This window comes from Silene latifolia, chromosome Y, assembly GCF_048544455.1.
Source record: "Silene latifolia isolate original U9 population chromosome Y, ASM4854445v1, whole genome shotgun sequence".
Lineage (NCBI taxonomy): Eukaryota > Viridiplantae > Streptophyta > Magnoliopsida > Caryophyllales > Caryophyllaceae > Silene > Silene latifolia.
This window is the reverse complement of record NC_133538.1, coordinates 448,180,520-448,200,820: the sequence shown is the minus strand read 5'-3', so window position 1 is coordinate 448,200,820 and position 20,301 is coordinate 448,180,520. Positions and strand designations below refer to the sequence as shown.

At 32.6% G+C, this 20,301-nt stretch overlaps 1 protein-coding gene across 3 annotated transcripts; it reads right to left on the bottom strand.

Annotated features, from left to right (window-relative positions):
* Window positions 1-648: 648 nt before the first annotated feature.
* Window positions 649-4,493, bottom strand: LOC141626976 (nicotinamide/nicotinic acid mononucleotide adenylyltransferase-like). Of its 3 annotated transcripts, XR_012536539.1 has the most exons (10): window positions 4,291-4,492; window positions 4,041-4,155; window positions 3,380-3,464; window positions 3,181-3,257; window positions 2,947-3,048; window positions 2,646-2,704; window positions 2,288-2,368; window positions 1,928-1,996; window positions 1,775-1,825; window positions 649-885 (listed from the first exon to the last, which is right to left on the bottom strand). XR_012536539.1 is itself a non-coding variant. In XM_074440519.1 (7 exons), the coding sequence occupies exons 2-7, from the start codon at window positions 4,044-4,046 to the stop codon at window positions 2,496-2,498; spliced, it is 390 nt and encodes a 129-aa protein (XP_074296620.1). In that variant the 5' UTR covers window positions 4,047-4,155; window positions 4,291-4,493; the 3' UTR covers window positions 2,417-2,495. The 3 variants fall into 3 exon arrangements, 1 of the variants encoding a protein (XP_074296620.1); XR_012536538.1 differs by lacking the exon at window positions 649-885 and having other exon boundaries at window positions 1,365-1,825; XM_074440519.1 differs by lacking the exons at window positions 649-885; window positions 1,775-1,825; window positions 1,928-1,996; window positions 2,288-2,368 and adding an exon at window positions 2,417-2,556 and having other exon boundaries at window positions 4,291-4,493.
* Window positions 4,494-20,301: the final 15,808 nt, after the last annotated feature.

Sequence of the window (20,301 nt, the reverse complement as noted above, 5' to 3'; positions counted from 1 at the left end):
TATGATGATAACCAAACCAATTAAATTATTATGAAGAACTGTGACTATCATCTTAGTATTTTAAACTAATATATTATTTCATATTATGAAGAGGTTTTAATTCATATTAATTCATATTAAATTAATATAGTAACTTGTTGATTCACTACTACATTTAGATTCTATAGCAACACTTTGCTATTGTTGCATAATGTCATATAAATGTTGCAATAGAGTTTATGCAACACTTAATCAAGTGCTACATCAGGTCTTGTTGCATTAGGTCATTGCAACGCTTAATGCAACACTTTTTAATCTAAAGCAACACTTTTAAAAAGTGTTGCATTGGTCATGTTTATGCAACGCTTTTTCAATTGCAAAGGCAACATTTTTTATCTTCTAATGCAACATTTCTTAGGTAAAAAAAGCAACACTTCCTGAACTAATGCAATACTTTTCATGTTGATAAGCAACACTTATATCAAATTAATGCAACATTTTTATTTTGGAAACGCAACACTGGTTACGTCCCAAAACAACACTTATAATAAACAAATGCAACACTAATTTATTCAAAAACAACACTTAATAAAGTGCAACGACATAAGGACTTGTAAGGCACGCAACAATTGTATTTCTCTCTAATTGTGCGTTCAATTGATTCAGTCTCAAAAATATATGTCAATTACATTTCAAAAAAGGATCAAAAGTAGAACTTCGATCGCAAATGTTTAATTATTTAACTAAAACAAATATAACAAATGTTTAAATAGAACAAATAATAATTCTTAACGACTATTTGAAAGCTACTAATTACAAGTCTTCATTCTTGTATTGTGAGCATATATATGTTGCCAACCGGACAAAAAATCAACCCATCATCATTGTTAATACCTCAAATGCAACCTGTAACATAAAAAATAGAATATTATTAGATTTGAGGATTCAAAGGCTAAATAGGCTTAATTATCACGAAATAATAAATAATGCATTAAAGAACAACTAATTATCTAGGACGTGCAGAAAATAGAGTACGTGATTGTACACAAGGTGTACCCTATGTGAAACGTTTGAGTTTGATCTGCAAAGGTAGGCCTGTCCAGCCATAATAATCACACCAAAGACTCAGAGACCCTCTGTTCTCGATAGCCAGGCCATTTTTCTACCTTCACAGGATAAGCATACTAACCTGTCTTACTCTAATAATTCTGCATCATAAGTTCCAATCATAGCAGCCCTATTGACTACTCTATCTACCTACATAATTTACTCTAACTACCTACTCTGCCTCATGCTACTAATAAGGTTTATCAATGGTCCGAATGGTTCGAGGTACACACGCATGCACCAAAGATAGGTGACCTGGTACAACGTGCCTCGGAATGGGTGGGTTAGTTGTGCCAAAAATCAGTTTATGGGATGACAATATGCACTAGAAGCTCTGAATACGAATGACAAATGACAAATTGATCAAGTATGACATGGATATTGAGGATAGATGCTACTTTTGTGGGCAAGCTGAGGAATGTATATCTCCATTAGATTTGAGGATCGCGGAATATTTATATAAGCACAAATCATATACTTAAGCATGGATTAAACAGCAACGTTAGTTATTGGAATTGGAAGTAGAAATAAAATGTCTCCATTTCATGTTTACTAATCATAGCTCTCTAATGTACAAATTCACAATTGTCCCAAGTAAAAAGTTAAAATAGAAGAACAGTGGCTCAATAGTAAGAATAACAATGAAATTAAAGGGTTATGGTTGATCTATATTTTATAGAGCAAATACCTTACTATAGGCGACACACATGGATTTCATGACCCAATTCCCTTTGAAGCACTACAAAAAGAAGCACATATATACAGATACTAGTATAAACCAAAAAGTCGGATATTCGACTTTTATCAGGGAGAAAAAGTGTACGAGTATTTATTTGCAGACCTTCTTTTGCCCAGGCAATGCAACAAGTTTCTTCTCACTTATGAAATTACAAGTTTTAGAATGTCCCACCTACATGTTTTACAGTATACAACCATTAGTATAAACTGTTATACACGCAAAGAATCCGAACTCAAAGGTAACTAGAGAAGCATAAAAGTGAAACCACTCACTGAGCATTAGCATCCAAAAGACCAAAACTGAACTTATGGATGAAAAATTGATGTATAAATTTGAAAAAAAAAAAAAGCTGAGAACCCACCTTAAAAGGACCACTAAGATGAATGTGAAAATTGGAATAAATCGACTATAATCTGTTTGAAAGAGAAACCATTTGAATTATTAGGAATGATAGAAACATACTTCAATTGTAACACTTATATCCCATCCATCTTTGTATTGGTTGTCTTGTGGAGCAATTGTCATAACTTGATGTCCATTTGCCTAACAATAAACAACAACGCCTCGTCTTACTGCATTGTGGTCGCTAACACGAAAAATTTAGAGTAACTGTCATGGTGGGAAAAGTTTACGGAGCTAATGATAAGCGTGTTTGATAATGCTATGAATGTTATGCTATAACTTCATCTGCTGTTAAATATTTCACGGACAACCCTCTTAAGATACAGTCCCTAAAACCAATACGGCAAACGTAAATGTAACATAGTTACTGAGTAGCTGTGAGTTACTACAAATATTCTTGAATTGGAGATTAGTTTACCTTATTCGGGTTGAGCTGATCTGGTTAGGGATGAATTCATCCACAATCATGATATTATTCTGCAGAAAAATTATAACCTCTCAGAGCATGTTCGCGACATATTAATAGTACGGAGTACATCGATATTGTTTTTAAATGACTCATAATGAAAAAAGGCAGCTAAAAATTGCATTGAATGAGCCATTGGTTTACATAATCAAGAACCAAAGGTTACCTTAGCTTCATAAGCGTCCATTTTAACTTCCTAAGCATCTAAACTATTGCATTGAACAAAACAGTGTTGTTAGAGAAACCAGATCACCTTATTTTCACGCATAATAGGATCGTCCGAAACCATTGTTTCCACATCTTGCCCCTCCCTTCGTATACAAGCCACACCAAAGTCTCTAACTATAGCTTGAACCTGGAAATACATAAATTTTTTTAAGTGAAGCATATGCAATGGTAGCAAGGCGACCACGTCTACTAGGGAAGATTGAGATCAGAATACAGAATACAATGCACTGGTTTAGAGCAAGGTGGCCCAGGAATATACCTGCTCAGGGATCCAAAAACTTTTACGGAATGATTCCAATAAATCGGAACCACAGACAAGCATGACCTTAAGGGATCCTGGGAATAAAAGGAGAAGAGTTAACTTTGGCTCATGCAGCAATAACTTATGAAGCGCATATTCTATCACCGATGTCATTTAACTGATTATTACCGGAAATGGTAAGCAAAATCACAATTACCATCAGAAACAAGACCATTCTCGCATAAGAAGTTCTTCACTCTACATAAAACAGTCAAGGTCCGTTGGTAGGTACTTTGCTTAGCCTGTAATGGCATCAACACCTAAAGATTAATTGATATAAATGGTGTTTCTGGTTCAAGTGTATACAAATGGTGTTTTTGAATGGTTCAAGTGTATACAAGTGGTGTTTTTGAATATACAGGCTAGAGGTCATTCGGATTGAGCATGGTTATGGTCATTTCAGATGTCGTATCCACTTCAAGTTTGTTAATTTTGGGTTTTGTGCTTCTTTCATGTGTGCCTTTAATTGGTCATATTGGATACAGGTCACTTTGGGTCAAGTTACTGTCGACTCAATGGTTATAGATCTGGTCAATCAGATTATTTATGGTCATTCTAGGTTATGTCAACAACGATTTTCGTATACTTTTAACTTAGACAGTCCTATGTCTAATTCCAAATTACTCAGTCATTTGAAGTTTAGCTAAGGTCCATTTCAAGACTAGTAAAGTTCAGGACAAGTCATATACGGGTTATCCTATTCAGGTCTACGTCAGGTCTCATACTCCGAAAACATGCTACTCATGAGGGGTCAACTCACTATCACAAATAAAGTGTAATCAACATACAAAAATCATTCAAAAAACGAAAGACATTACCGCCATAGCCGGTGGTAAACTGCCAAAAACATCACCAAGACCACCGGTTTTACTTCAAGGCGCAACTTCAGTACCGACAAAAAAGGCGTTGATCGAGAAGTAGCAATAATTTCAACTACCCATCATCAAAAATCACAAACCCAGAAAAAATTAACAACAATAACAAACATATACACCATTATACACAAATTCACAAAGCTATTTTCACCCAAAATGCAAAAACCGAATAAAATCGAAAAAGATATCAAACCTTTTTGAGTTGTTCATCCTGATTTCCTGAAGTTTCTCAATAGAGAGAACAAGTTCACCATCGATCTCAGTGGTTTCTTCATCATTGGCCTTCAATTTCTTGTCTTTGATTGGGTTCGACAACCATGGTTGAAGATTTGAGTATTTTTGTTTTTCTCTCTCCCCCGAAAAACCCTAATTTGATTTTTGTTTGATAATGAAAGTTTGGAGCGAGAGTGTATACGAGTCTGAGTGTTTAATCGTTTTTTTTTTTCTTTTTTAATTAAACCTCATTTGCATCGGTTTTAGTTATAATTGATGTAAAAAAATAATATCAAATTAGTCGGTTTAGTAACATAACTGTTGTATTTGATCAAATACATCAGTTTTGCTGAGAACTGACGCATTTTATACGTCAGTTTCTTCCAAGAACCGACCCATTAAGTTTATCTATAGGGCAAAATTGCATTCCCGCCAAAAGTGAGTACTTTTTGCGTCGTGTTTTCTAGAACCGACGTAATTCAAGTGACGCAATAGGTGTTTTTTCTACTAGTGGTTGGTAGTGGCGGAGTACATCACCAGTGAGGGAGGGATTAGGTTAGAGTAAAGAGTGAATGAGTGATAGAGAACGGAGATCTACGCGGATGATTTATTTTAAGTCAATTTTGGGGAAATTAATAGACATCGGATATTGTATACGTCCGATGTTATTTAAAATGGACATCAGTTTTTAAGTTGAACCGATGTATATTAAATTATATAGACATCGGTTTTTTTAGATCTCTGATGTCTATTATTTTGTACATCGGAGTTTCTAAAACTCGATGTTTATAAAGTGATGTCCATAACGCTTTTTGTAGTAGTGAATGTTGCTATTGTTGCTTAAAGTGTTGCGACAAAATGCAACATTTGTGTCAAAATGTTGCATTTATAACAATACAATGCAACACTTCTCTTAAAGTGATGCCCTATATCAATAAAAGCAACATTTTTGAATAGAGTGTTGCATGATTAACTAAAATGCAACATAAAAAATAAAGTGTTGCAGATGAAATGTTGCATTACATCAATTTTTGTAGTAGTGATTTTAACTAGATAAATATGGATAAATATACCTATTAATATATTATAATTAATATATATTAATATAAAATATTATGAAATAAAGTCCTATAATATATGATATTTTGTGGATATATCTAATACTTAATTCATATATATTAATCTAATTATTAGAAATGTCTAGTTTAATATCGCAATATTTCTAATAATAGGCTTAATATTAATAATCAACAATTTAGTTTACTGATATTACTTTGTTAATATATGAATTAATATGTTGATTAAATTAGTTATTTCATAATTGATCATAATAATTGTAATATTATGATACAAAGTTACTAATATTTAATATATAATCATAAGATAAATCAAGTATTAATGTATATAATGATATTTTGTTAATAAACAAAGTATTATACTAATTTAATTAGTACTCAATTAGGAAATTATTATTTGCTTTGCATTTCTTTTAATATGTTGCATACATTGCCAAATCGCCATAACAACACATGCATATCATATCGAGTCTTCGACCGTGGCAATTATAATTATCGATAATTCGATTTTTAGCTCACTTAAAATTGATAGATAATAAATTGACAAAATCTTTACTTTTAAAAGATTGAGACTTAGCTTTACCAAATAGTAGGAGCCCATGAATCTCAATTTTATAAGGGGCACAATATGATTTTTTTGGGTGCTTCTATTGACGTTGGGTAAGTGGGGTAATAAGTAGTTATTACACTTCGAAAGTTTGGTTGATCTCAACGAAGGTATTTTGCGACCGTAGCCGCAATAGGTTCGGGCTAAAGATGAATTTAATGTAAAATCATCGACCGAGAATTCTAATTGTAGAATCGGTTAAGAGGGTTAACCCACCAAGTTATATTAATAAAGATGTAGAGGGCCCATAGGCTCACATCCAAGTTAATATGAATTTTGGATCTCGGAATCATTGATTATAGTTGGGTAGAGGTCATTATATAAATGCTATACTTGTATTAATATTTACAAGTATTATAACGATGAATGTTGTATTTTCCCACTATTTCGTTGTTTTTTAAAGTTGTTTTATTTCATTACTCCTACTCATATGCGATATCATTCGATTATAACACAAGTCTCCGCTAAACCACTATTGCTAACGACAGAGAATCTCTTTCTAGGAATCGTTCTATTCCATAGAACTCCATAGGAGTTGTCCTATGTCATATAAGATTAGCATCTTAAAATTCCTAACATACCTATGTATGATTTCTTATGAAGAAATATGACTAGGGGTAATGATTATTCAAAATAGGTTTTGATTATATCTTCTATGCATCCATGGTTCAAAAGTCTTATTGCTCAACCTAAACACTTGTCATCAAGCACTTAAGTTGTTAAGAATATGACAATGTTAAATTGGTAAATTGATTTGTTAGAAATTTTGATTGACCAAATACCACGATAGAGTTCATCCTTGTAAAGGATTAACTAGGAATTTATATGAAGACAAGTCTTCATCAAGTAGAAATTATTGAAGTAAGTGGGAGCAATAAGAAGTAAGTACCTATCTTAATTGTTAAGGATAGAACTAGGCTCGAAAGAGAAGGTGTTAGACACTAAAATAGATACAAACCCCAATAGGTAAAGATCAAGGAAGTTGGTCGTGTGACTCCAACATTATTGAATATCTATGACATTGACATTGCATTATTACCAATCACTACGTCATGAGTATTTGATATAAATTTGTGGTTTTTGGCATTATCGTGTGACGACTAGCAAAAAACAAGTTTAGAAATTTACATGAATGGAACTAGGGTAGTTGCCATTTCATCCATGAACATATGAATGTTGTAGTGTACTCATTTTAGTTTTGTATTTAGAAATGTATCTCAATAATTGTTATGATGTGCACTAACTCTAAATAAGAATATAATTCAAGTTTTGCATAAAACACAAAGGGTTTCTCTATTATGCAATTAAAACAAGCGTTGTGCCCGAATATACCACGATTAAGTTTATGGTGAGACCATACAAATCATGGTAATTATATTCAAACTAGAAATAAATGTCATATTTACAAGAATCAAGTTGTTGACCCAATCATTTCTCAATTCTTGATTGAAAATCGCATTTAGAAACTAGTTTTGACTAGTGTCATAAACCATTTGATTGGGAATCTCTTGGTGTGTACGAATCTTGTATTCAAAGCAAGATAATTCATGATTTTTCCTTGAAAATGATTATGAGTAGAGCAAGATATTCGCCCTAATTACACTTTGAAGTGTATGGTCGAATAAAATTTCAATCAGAGAAGGTTATTACTTCTTCATCTCTTTTACCAACGAAGTAGGTAGATACTTGATATCCACTTAATGAGGTAAGAAGAGAAATTCTTTGAATAACTTCAATGAATGTTTAAAACCAAAGTATTAGTAATTTGTTTATATAGGGAGCAATGAAGTGAAGAATTTTATTTGCACCAAAAGGAGTGTGATATGGTATCACAATATCAGTTTCATAATCACACTCTATCAAGATAAGGTGCATTAGAAAGTTACAAAGAATTCTATACGATATGATTGAATCTTTACTATAAAATTGGAGATAGTTTCTGTTGCAAATTTGTCTAGCATTTTTTCCACTAAAACAGATTATAGTTAAAGCAATCAAGTACAATTCATATGAGATATGGTTAGGCCAGGCACCTAAGTTGTAACTTGTTTCGATAGTAAACATGTGCTCTCTCTTCCTACATGATCACGAGAATAAAGGGTTTGTGGCTCCTGATGATGTCTATTAAAGAAATGAGGAGTATTTCTTAAAGAGAGAGTGAGAGAAAATGTTCAAGAGCCACAAACTGATAATAAGACGTAGGAAGATGTTCCGTCTTGGTCAAAATCAGTAATTATTTCTTCGAAATATAAAGTGGATAGGAGTCATGTTATTTTTGTGAGTAATAAGCTTGTAACTTATTAAGATGCTTTTTCTAGTTTCAACTCCGCAAAAGTCTGAAGTAAGCATAAACATAAAGATGTTTATTTAGCTTGGTTGGTTGGTGGCAAAGGGTTTTGCACGCAACAACAACGCCTCATTAAATTTGGATTTTATAGTTGGATTTTAAAAATCATCTTGCATGAGTTTTGAAAATCGCAACTATCCTAAGGTAGGATGCAAACTTAAGAAGAAATCTTAAGTAGATGTCAAAGAGTTGAATTTTGTGTTTTGGTCATGAGTCATGTGATAAACTTTTCTCAAATTGTCAAGTAGTTCTGTTTATACATGGAATTTAGTGGGAGTAATGTGGTATTACTAGTCTTATATGTAAGAGACATATTGATCATTTTGAATGATGGAAGACTTAAGAGAAGAATAATACATATCTAAGGTATCCAGACCTATAAAGATAGTTCTAAAAGGATATAAGCGTTAAATGAATATTCTTATGTTAATAAGAATCTTGACAAGTTCAAAAGTATTGAACATGTAGAAATTGAATCCACATGCTTCTGCTGCGGAATTAATTCGTTACCCTAACATGTATCACCATTCGTAAACTTCGTATACTTGGAGTATTACGAGAATTTATTAATCGAATCCTTAAGAGAGATCTTTATATATCCATATAGTTCATTGGTTAGTACTCAAGAAAGTAATAAAGAAATGAAGTTGAGCATTTAGAAATGAGATGGATTTATGTGCAAGGAGTTGCACAAAACCATATTCTAAACACATAAGGATGGTTAGTGAACCATCTTGGCTATATTATTTAAGGAGGATATTGTGTGACAAATGACAAATTGAAAAAATAAAATGGAAGTCCATTTTATCTATAATGACAGAAAAAATGGAGGTACTTATGTGTTAGTGGGTGCTTTTTTATTTAATTGTTAAATAGAGACACAATGATAACCTAATACTAAGTAGCCTTACACCTATTTTCTTGTGAAGAACAAAATGAAAAGTAAAGGCCATGCATTGGCCTTCTTTGGCTTCCAAAACCGGTCCTCCCTTCTACAATAAGAGCTTGGCTCTTATTTTTCATTCAACCAATTTTTACACCAAAAAATTGTCTTGTGTATCCTTTTTTCTTATCACTCTAAAAATGGTTTTAGAAGCTCAAAAATATTGTTCTAGATCTAATAATACCAAATGTTACTATAGTAGTAATAAAGTTATATTAGATCAAAATTTAAGGTTACTAATTCATAATACCTAGTTAGAATACGAATTAGTGTTATGGGAATGTCTTGGGTGCAATTGAAAGGAGAGTTTATAGCTTGAAACTTTGGAGGATCATCCTATTATTCATATCTCAAGAACAAGTGAAGGTAGGAGACCTTACTTATGCCCATTTTGAACCATTTAACATTGTAAGGAACATTGTTTTCCTCCTTATCTCTTTTATTCTGTTATGCATGGAACTAGATCCACTATTTCTAAATCAACAAGTTAGTTAGGTCGTACTTGCATTTGATCATATCTTGCGTGCTTTCCTCGATCTGGAGAGTAACTGTCTGACCGGAATTATCTACCGTAGATACCTTCCGAGCGTGGCCACGCATTTTCAGTTTACTACTCCTCGAGTGGCCCCGAGATTTCAAACAACCCTGACAAGGGGTTGGACAATTCCTATCGCACAATTCCCTTCGTATATATAGCCACAGTTCATCATAACCCATAATATACTCATTTGACTTCAGTTACGACAGTCGTAGAGTATAAATCAAAGCCAATCAGAAACTTGTGCCAACTTGGGCGAATAATCTCTAGTCAAAAGAATCGACTCATAGGAATACTATAGTAGCTCTTTCCATGACCAGGCTTTATGAATTTCCAGAACTCTATAAGCGGTCATTGCCCGATAGAGTGTCCTATACAGTCTATCTATGTGATCGACTAGTCATCCCATATGACCTTATGGCACTTGAACTTGCCATCAATCGCATCACATTCTAGTCACTTCGAGACGTCACCTCCTATAAGTAACCAGGGGCGCATACTATGTCAATCCAGTTCACTTCAATGGAGTTCAATATTGTCTCAACAACCCATTTGGATATAACAATGTAATGGATGAGTTTAAAGAAACTCAAACGATAAATGTGATTATCATATATGAATAGTCAATACCTTATTGCTACTTCATATCTTATAATCTACAGTGTACATTTTACTCTAGTTAAATTGCAATAAAAGGTTGGTTAGTGGATATACCATGTATCCATATATTCCAACTTTATGAATTGCTATTTCCTCCTATTCAATGTTATTTCTAATGACATGAATTTAACTAAGTAGATGTCTAGTCTTCTTACCAGACTTAGGCTCTTATACTTGTAAGATACTCCCACTGTAATCATATAACTTGGGATAAAGTCTTTGGTAGAGGGATCTATTCGCATTCCCTATGTTGACCATCTTATCACAATGTACTTAGATTCTGTTAGTAGAACTTGTAATGGTTGAAACTAAAACATTTCTCTAGTCTCTTACTCCTAAGTCAATAAAATCAGCCTAGGATTTTGATAAATCCTTATAGGTTTGGAAACTAGAGTTTGTGTAACTCTTCAACACACAACTTAGTACATCATCCAAACATAAGAACGAATCCTCAATTCTCCTCAAGAATCATAAAGGATGTTCTTTAAGGCTTTCAAAAGACCTTCATTCGAATTAACTTGTTATTGACTTATTATGCTCCAAGCATATGATTTATCACGGCATGTGCATATAATGGCATACATGATCGTTCTAATGGCGGAAACATTAGCAATCGATTTCATATGATCAACAACTTATTTAGGTTCAGTGAATGACTATGACTCTATCGTAGTAATTCCACTTTCATCAATATGAATAACCTACTCAACCTTGTTGATGTTAAACAGATAAAGAATCTTATCTATGTAGGATACTTATCTTAGTGCGAATCTAAAATTCCCTATGTCATAATAGATTTGGAATTTTGGAATGCAATATGTCATCTTTCATTGAGAATTTAAGACCAAAACACTACCTTATAGATGGTAGTGTTACCATGTCATCCTCAATGAGTGATATGACATCAATATGGAAGACAATCTCTCCCACTAAATTTCATGTCTAAACATGACAATTTTGACTCCCACTCAAATCCATGCATACACATGGTCTCTCGACAACTCGAGTGAAAGCTTTTTTTTATCACATGATTGAAAAGATCATTGCTATCTTAAGTGTTAAGTAAAACCTTGTGCTTATGTCACACACACACCCCTTTCTAAATACCTATTTAGAAATTGGTTTTAACACACTATGAGGTGTAGCAACGATAACATGGATCTTAGCATAGTTACATATTAACTTAGCTTGGTAGACATCTTTTATGTATGTCTATGTAATTACTTTGGTTCATTTGGCTCTTATGTAAAATAGAATTGAATTTACTTGATTCAACCATTTCATAATCTTATTATGTAAAGAACATTTTCTTTTGGTCTCCTCATTAGTCTAAAGATTTACCTAAGAAAGCTTTCTTTTGGTCTCCTCATATGTCATGAGTTTCACTTAAGAACGCTTTCTTTTGGTCTCCTCACTAGTTCCCAACTAGTTGTATGTTTGTTGCTAATCTTCTCCCACTCTATCTTTTGAAAAATACATCTATTTTTCTCGAAAGATAGCCTTATAAGCAACAAACAATTTTAGACTTATGATTGTGAAGGAAGAAGATATCGTATATTATAACCTTAATATATGACTCTTTTGTAAAGACATTATAATCTAGCTTCAAAGTATACTAATCCTTATAAAGTAAAGGATTTGACTCATATCCATGTCACATACAATCTTAAGGTCTTAAGCCCTCTCATAGCTCGTATGGAGTCTTATAAGTGGTGTAGCCAATTGGTTTATAAAATTTCCCCTTTTAGAGTTTAAATAACTCCTTTTGACTTTATAATCATTCATTCTTATATCAAAAAAGATGTGATATTAAGTCACAAAAGCATAAGTTAGAATTAAATTCATCGCTTATGAACTAATTACAATGATCCCATAGTTGTATTTTTTTTATGATTAGTTTAAGTGAACATAGTTTATGTTTTGATCTGAAAGGTGTATAATGACAAGTTTTAGAACGAAAAATTTCCATAAACCGAGTGACTTGGGTTGCAAACCAAGCCACTAAAATTCAAATACAACTTCTTATCCTTGAAAACAAAAGGAAAGAAACTAATTTCCATGTCCAACTAGGAAATTAAAAGAGTTCTAAAACAACAAGTTCAAAATACAATAATAAAAAGAAGACTATCAAAATAAAGGCCAAGCTTCCATAGGTCTTCTACTATGGGCAGCTACTCTAGCTTCCCTTAAAGAGCCTCCTTAGACTTGCTTGTCTTTGCATTTGTCTTTGCTCGGATGCCCTTATAAAACAAGTTAAAAGGGTAAGAATCGCAACTTGTATCCATATACCAAAGTTGAGATTGAAATTCAAAACATAAATGATAGGGAGAATTTTATTTATTACCTACTGGAATAATCTTTCCAACTTTGATATCTCCAAGATACTTTGGGCAATTCCTCTTCCAATGTCATGTGCCATTACAAGAATGCCATTTGTCTTCAGAAGTAGCACCCCTTTTAGAAGAGCTTTTCTCAATTGCTTTTCCATTTCCCTTGAAGGGAGTGGGTTTCTTGCTCTTACTAGCACGCCTCTTAAATTTCCCTTTGCTCTTGTTGTTAATTGCGAGCACATCCTAGGTTGAGCTAACATTAAGACCCATATCTCTTTCAGCTTGCACAAGCAATTTGTGTAATTCATGGAGAGACGTCTTCATATTTTGCATATTGTAGTTTACCCTAAACTGCACATATGCTTTAACTTTGTTTAAGGAATGTAAAACTCGGTCTATAATGAGTTGTTTGGGAATCTCAACCCCTTGGATCTTAAGAGTCTCAACAAGCTCAATTAATTTGAGCACATGAGGGCTAACCTTTTGGCCCTCTTTGATGTTGATTTTGAAAAATATGGAGGCCGCTTCATATTGGATTATCCTAGAAGCTTGCGAAAACATGGTCACAAGCTTGGTGTAGATCTCATAGGCCGTGCTCATCTTAATAGCACTCCTTTGGAGATCGGGTTCCATAGAGATAATCAAGACGTTCTTGATAGTGGCCGACCCTTTTAGGTAGGCCTCATAGGCTTCCCTTACGACAGCGGTTGACCTAGTAGTAGGTGTGGTGGGAGCGGCTTCGGTAAGGTAACGAAACTTATCGTCACCTTTCGCGGCCAAATGGAGTTGCGCATCCCAATCGGCGAAGTTAGAACCATTACTTTCAAGTTTACATCGATCCATAAAGGATCGGAGCCAAAAAACATTGGGGAGTGGTGGAGCGTTTGCGCTAGTTGATGCGGATGAAATTGGAATCGACATTGCAAACTAATCAAATTGACTACAAAATAGAAAATGAAAGAATTATAAACATTTATCGTCTTAACAAAACTTGTAAATATTTTAAAACAAGTTTTAGCATTAATATAGTGACCTTTACCCAACTATAATAAATTATTCGGAGACCCAAAATTCATATTAACTTGGATGTGAGCCAACGGGCCCTATACACCTTTACTAATATAACTTGGTGGGTTAACCCTCTTAACCGATTCTACAACTAGAACTCTCGGTCGATGATTTTACATTAAATTCATATTTAGCCCGAACCTATTACGGCTACGGTCGCAAAATACCTTCGTTGAGATCAACCAAACTTTCGAAGTGTAATAACTAATTATTACTCTACTTACCAAACGTCAATAGAAGCACCCAGAAAAATCGTATTGTACCCCTTATGAAATTGAGATTCATGGCCTCCTACTATTTGGTAAGGCTAAGTCTTAATCTTTTAAAAGTAAAGGTCTTGTCAATTTTGTTGGAAATGTGTTCTCAACAATAGTGCGATCACATGATTTAATATCATAATTAAATCTCATATTAAGAATACGTAAGGGATGATTTATTTAAATAGTCAACTGATCAACATTAATCGGTAACAATTGGCTTGCTAGAGTTTGACGTTACTGTCGTGGGACGGTGGTGGTGAGTTGATCCCTTAAGGTCACACCTAAAGGATGATGCCCTTATCTGTAAAGTTAATTAATTGTATGTCGATACAAGTTGATTAATTCCTTAAATATGAACAATTTATATTTATGAGAGGAAATATGTATCTTATTGTAATGTGATTAAATAAGATCCTATTTAGTGGATTAATATGTTAATTCACTAAATTATGTTGAGGTTTTATAAATATTTCGAGGTAGAGGTAATTAGTTATTTGCATTTACAAGAGGTTATAAATTTAACAAACTAGTAATTATGGGACCCATTATATGTTGATATAATGGTAAAATGTTACTCAATAAGTTGAGTGAATATATGTTTATTAATTTGTCATATAATTGTTGTATGATCAAATTAATATTTAATTATGTAAGATAATTAAACATAAGACTTATAAGCATTTGTGGGACAAATATTATAAGATAAAAATGGACCCATATAAGCATATGTGTACCGTCCAAATGGGTACATGCTTGAGCCTATTGGTTTTGTCATTTTGTCGTTGGAAAGATACTCCAACAACTTATGACAATGCTTTATACATAAAACCTACTACCCTATAGCAAAAAGAGGTGATTTTGAGAAGACCAAAAAAGCTCTAAAGAGAGCACTTTGGCCGGATCACAAGAGAAGGAGTGAGGGGAACTTTTTGTTTATATTACTCACTTATTCTCTCAAAAGATACTCTCTCATCTTCACATGCAAAAACCTCCATTGTTCATGTTTTTCTTTCTATCAAAACATGAGAAATTTTGATTTAAATTGTTCAATCACATTACTAATATTATTAGTGTAATATATGAGTATTAGTAATCAATTTTAAGGTAAACTACTAAACAAATATCTAGCACATATTATTTAGTAGAGATAAGGGATAATCTTGGGTGTAATTAAGAGGAGTGGCTTATATACTTGGAGTCTTTGGAGGATCATCCTAATATTCATAATAGCTCAAGAACAAGTGAAGGTAGGAGACCTTACTTGTGCCCATAAATCCAAAATTTACAATATAAGGGACATTGTTTTCTTATAAATCGCTTATTTTGTTATGCATGCATTAGATCTAAAGGACAAATAATTAAGAAGTTAATTAGTTCATTATTAGAGGAGTCTAATAAGAGGTATATAAAACTAACAACTGGTATCAGAGCATAAGGTTGTTGCATGCATAATCGGTTAATGTTTTTCCGAGTTAAAAAGTTAACATATAAAACTAAAAATTTGTGATTTATAAGTATAAGCCACGAAATCATCATGCATGTTATATATTCTGGTCCTAAAATTTTTTTAGGTCATTGTTATGATTTATGGAAATTTATTGCTCATTTTAATGATTTTTGGTCATTTTATTACATTTTTATGACTAAAATGGGAATTAAAATTCTAAAAATAGTTAAACTAAGTCTATGACCTTGAAAATTTAATATGACCTCACATGCATATTTTACAAGTTGTGTGTAAAATCTCGTATTAATTGGATTAATATTGCATGGTTTATGATTTTTTTGAGATAAAAATGGATTAAAAGAGGTAAAATGGTTAAAAATAGTTATCGAATTAGTCCATGAGATTTTAATATATTGTCACATGCATAATTTACAGAGTGTATATAAATTTATATATTAAATTATCTCATTTAGCATGATTTATGAATTTTTAGAGTAAAAATGGCATAAATAGTGATTATTTTAGCATAAATAGCTAAAACGATCTGCATGGCATGAGAAAATTATTTTAGGTTGCATAAATATCCCACTAATCAGATATAAAGTTGTAAAGTTTATTGGATTAATTTTTGGATACTTTAGATGTTTTATGAGATAAAACCAATAAAATGCAACTATATTTTCTCAAAATTAATTCGAAAATTTTAACCATGATTTTTGACATTATAAGTGTCATAGAATTATTCCAGAATGTTCAAAAATTTAAAATTCAATGTTTAAAATTTTTATAATTTAATTGGATTTATTTCATAAATATTATGATTTTAAGGTAAAAAATGAGCATAAAATTAAATCAAGTTGAATTATTGTCAAAAATTGAGTGACTAATTTTTGAGTCCTAAAAAGTGTTAGGATAATTAACATGAGCTTAGATGTGATTTAAGTGTTAATTAGTGATTATAAAAGGTTATTATCACGCATTTCCATAAAACTGGGTTATATATACGACATAAGTTAAATAGGGCAATTTGGCACATCATTTGGCATGATAGGTACATATTATAATGCTGCATATTTCAATTGTTGAATGTCTTTTATTTATATAATTTTGAATTATGTAATTTTATCTTAGTATGACCTTAGTTTTAATCGATATTACCCGTAATGAAAGGAAATATTGATTCGGTTGTAATTTAATGCGATCTCGTATCACTTTTATTTTATTAGTTTTTACGTTTTACAAATGTATAATAGGAATAGTTTTGTATTTTTATTATTATTTTTAATTATGGAGTATCTTCAAGACGGTGCCATTCGGAAAGGTGATCCGACGAAGACGGTGTTCTTGGGAAGCGCGCCATTTGAAGATTCAAGGAACCAAAGAAGTTGGTTTCCGAATATGTAATAGATTATTTGATTTTCTATTTTTAGGAAGGCCATAGTAAGAAATTTTATTATTGCTTTGCATTTCTTTTAATATGTTACATGCATTGCCAAATCGCCATAAACAACAACATGCATATCAAATCGAGTCATCGACCGTGTCAATTATAATTATCGTAGTTCACCTCTTTAGTTCACTTAAAACGTGATAGATAATAAATTGACAAGACCTCTCACATATAATAATTGAGAAATAGCCTTTCCAAATAGTAGAAACCATGAATCCCAATTTCATAAGGGAGTTAAGCCGACTTCACCGTAATACAAACCTTGTTACATTGGGTACGTGGGTAATAAAAAGTTATTACATCGAAATTTGGATTGAGCTCAACGGAAGTATTCGTAACCATAGTCGCATGTGTTCCGAGCTAAAAGATGAAAATTAGAGTAATTTTTATTGACCGAGAGTTCTAGAAGTAGAATCGATTAAGAGGTTAATCCACCGAGTTATATTAATAAGGGGTGATTCGGCTCACCGTACCTGTATTAATATGAATTTGGATCTCGGAATCATTTATAATAGTTGGGTAGAGGTCACTATATAAATGCAATACTTGTATTGAAATTTACGAGTATTATTAAAATGATAGATGTTAATTATTTCCTTCATTTCCGTTTTTGTAGTTAATTATACGCAATGAATTCATCTAATACTCCTATACCAATCACCATTGATTCATGGCTTCAATCATTCGATGAAAAATGTCCCAAGTATGACAATGATACGATTAAAGAATTACGCATTGACATTGGTCAGGAAGGAAATCTTTGCTACTTTACGACTTCTACACCTCCCACTCCCATACTCATGCCCACCACATCCTTGGTAAGAGAATCATATGAGGTTAATCTTACAAATTCCAAGGTATCCTTGTTTGATGAAGCAAGGAGAAATATCTAATCAATGGGAGTTCTAGCAAGAGTGTCCTTGCAACTGAAAGGAGTATTGGTATTATTAAAGGGAAGGCAAAGATGGGTGAGAAACCCAAACCTGATAATGAATTGGAAATAGATAGTGGGACTACCAAGACCAAGAAGGGTGCCCAATCCTATGAGGAATGTCATTATTGTAATGCCATGGGCCATTGGAAGTGAAATTGCCCCAAGTATTTGGGAGATATCAAAGTTGGACTTATTACTCCAAGTGGGACTTGGAAATGTGGAAAAGCTAAACAAGAATTATATGAATCTCCAACAAGGAAATGGAGCTAGGGTAGCCGCCACTTCAAGAGGGACTTATGTACTTGTTTTAATAAATAGCTTTGAGTTTTAATCTACATAATTGTTATTATGTACCCACCTTGTCTAAAACATTATTTCCATTTCTATGTTAGACATGAAAGGATTTATTTTGTTGAAAATAGACATGGTTGTGAACCATGTTACTTATTTTTATGATATACAAGTTTTAGACACTTCCAACTCAAGCAACGATATCTTCATAATACAATACAAAAGACTCATAACTAATAATCAAATGATTTTTACATTTGCCTTTTTTGATTTGATTACATAAATGAGATACGCATTAGAAAGCTAGTGTTGACTAGATTTATTGAACCATTTGATTGTCAATGATATGGAATATGCGAATCTTGTCTCCTTTGCAAAATGATTCGTACTTCCTTTAGTGGTAAAGGAACACGAGAAAGTGATTTGTTAGGACTAATACATGCCGATGTATGTGGTCATACGAGCATCTCCGCAAGAAGAGGTTATGACTACTTCGTCACTTTTAACAATGATTTAAGTAGATATGGGTATATTTACTTAATCAAATATAAAGTGAAGCATTTGAGAAATTTGAGAAATATCTAAATGATGTAGAGAACCAATTGAACAAAGTACTAATGCATTACGATCCGATTGTAGTGGCAAAGATCTAAGTAATAAATTTGATTTATTAAAGATGGATTATGACCTAGTGTCACTACCCATAAGATCAAACTAATATGAGTCGATTTGAGTTGTTAAACTCAATTTTTGGAATTTGCAATCCAAAACGGACAAGTAATTCTAAACGGATGGTCAACCATGAGATACCTAGAATAGAGAGTCTATTAAACAAATGACATGGATAAGACTCGCATATTACATGAATCAAACTGCCACGTTAGGGATTGCCTTTTGAAAGCTAATACATAGTCTAGATAAACTCCTAATACTCCACCATATATATGTTTGTAACTTACAAAGCTATATCTTAAGAAGATAGAGGTATTTCTAAGAGATAGAGTGGGAGTAGATCATAACAAACATGTCTTATAGTTAAAGTGTTACTTTGTGAAAGTAATGAAACTATAATCTATAAAGATAGAATGAGAGTATAGTTCAGTGGGAGTTTAGCGCACATGTCTTATTTGTTAAAATATTGATTTGTGAATGTAATGGTATTATGACCTTATTCCAAATCGACCTTGTTACATACGATCCATAGCATTACAATCCGAAAATTGCTACTCAAAAGTAGATTTACTTTAAAGCGAGGGTCTCTTTAAAGGTAAATAGAGCTTTAGAGTACTCAAAGGCATAAGATTGACACGAAGATGTTGATTAAGATTAATTATGTTAGGAATAGCCGCATTTTCATTTTAATGAAGTATGGCAAATAAAAATTTGCTTTTCTAAATTGGGAATTTAGAGAAGGATGTGTTTGGAACACAAAACCTAAGATAAAGATCTAAGAGTCCTAACATCTTATGAGTAGCTTTCTTAAGTGATCCTAGATTGGTCTTAAGCAAGCATTAAAGGATTATACTTTTCATTCATGTGATAATAGTGAATTGTTTCATTCACATGATTGAAGTATCATGATTATACATGAAGTTAAGTGGGAGCTAGAATTATTTTTCCATGTCTTATATGCTGATAACATATTAATTATTGAGAATAATGTACCAATGCTCTCTTCTATCAAGAGTAATTGGGAGACTAGGAAAGGGTGCTATATATTCTAAGATTTTTGAATCTCTGTGAGAGAATATTAGCATAGAGTTGAGAGTCTTATGAGGATAAGATCTTTCGTATCTGTTGTACATCAACAAGGTTGAATAGGCTATTCATGTTGATGAAAGTGGAATTGCTATGATGGATCCATAGTCAGTCACTGAAGCTATTAAGTTGTTGATTACATGAAATCGATTTCTAATTTTTCCCCCATTAGAATGATCATGTATGCCAACATACGCACATGCCATGATGTGATATATGCTATGAGCATGATAAGTCAATAACAAGATAATTCCCATGATATGGCTTGTGAAAGCCTTAAAG

Excerpts from the sequence above, each read along its gene's own strand:
- LOC141626976 (XM_074440519.1), bottom strand. Across the intron at positions 3,049-3,180 it reads GTTTTTGGATCCCTGAGCAG|GTTCAAGCTATAGTTAGAGA; the intron begins GTATATTCCTGG and ends ATGTATTTCCAG. Across the intron at positions 2,557-2,645 it reads ATCAGCTCAACCCGAATAAG|GGACTGTATCTTAAGAGGGT; the intron begins GTAAACTAATCT and ends TATTGGTTTTAG.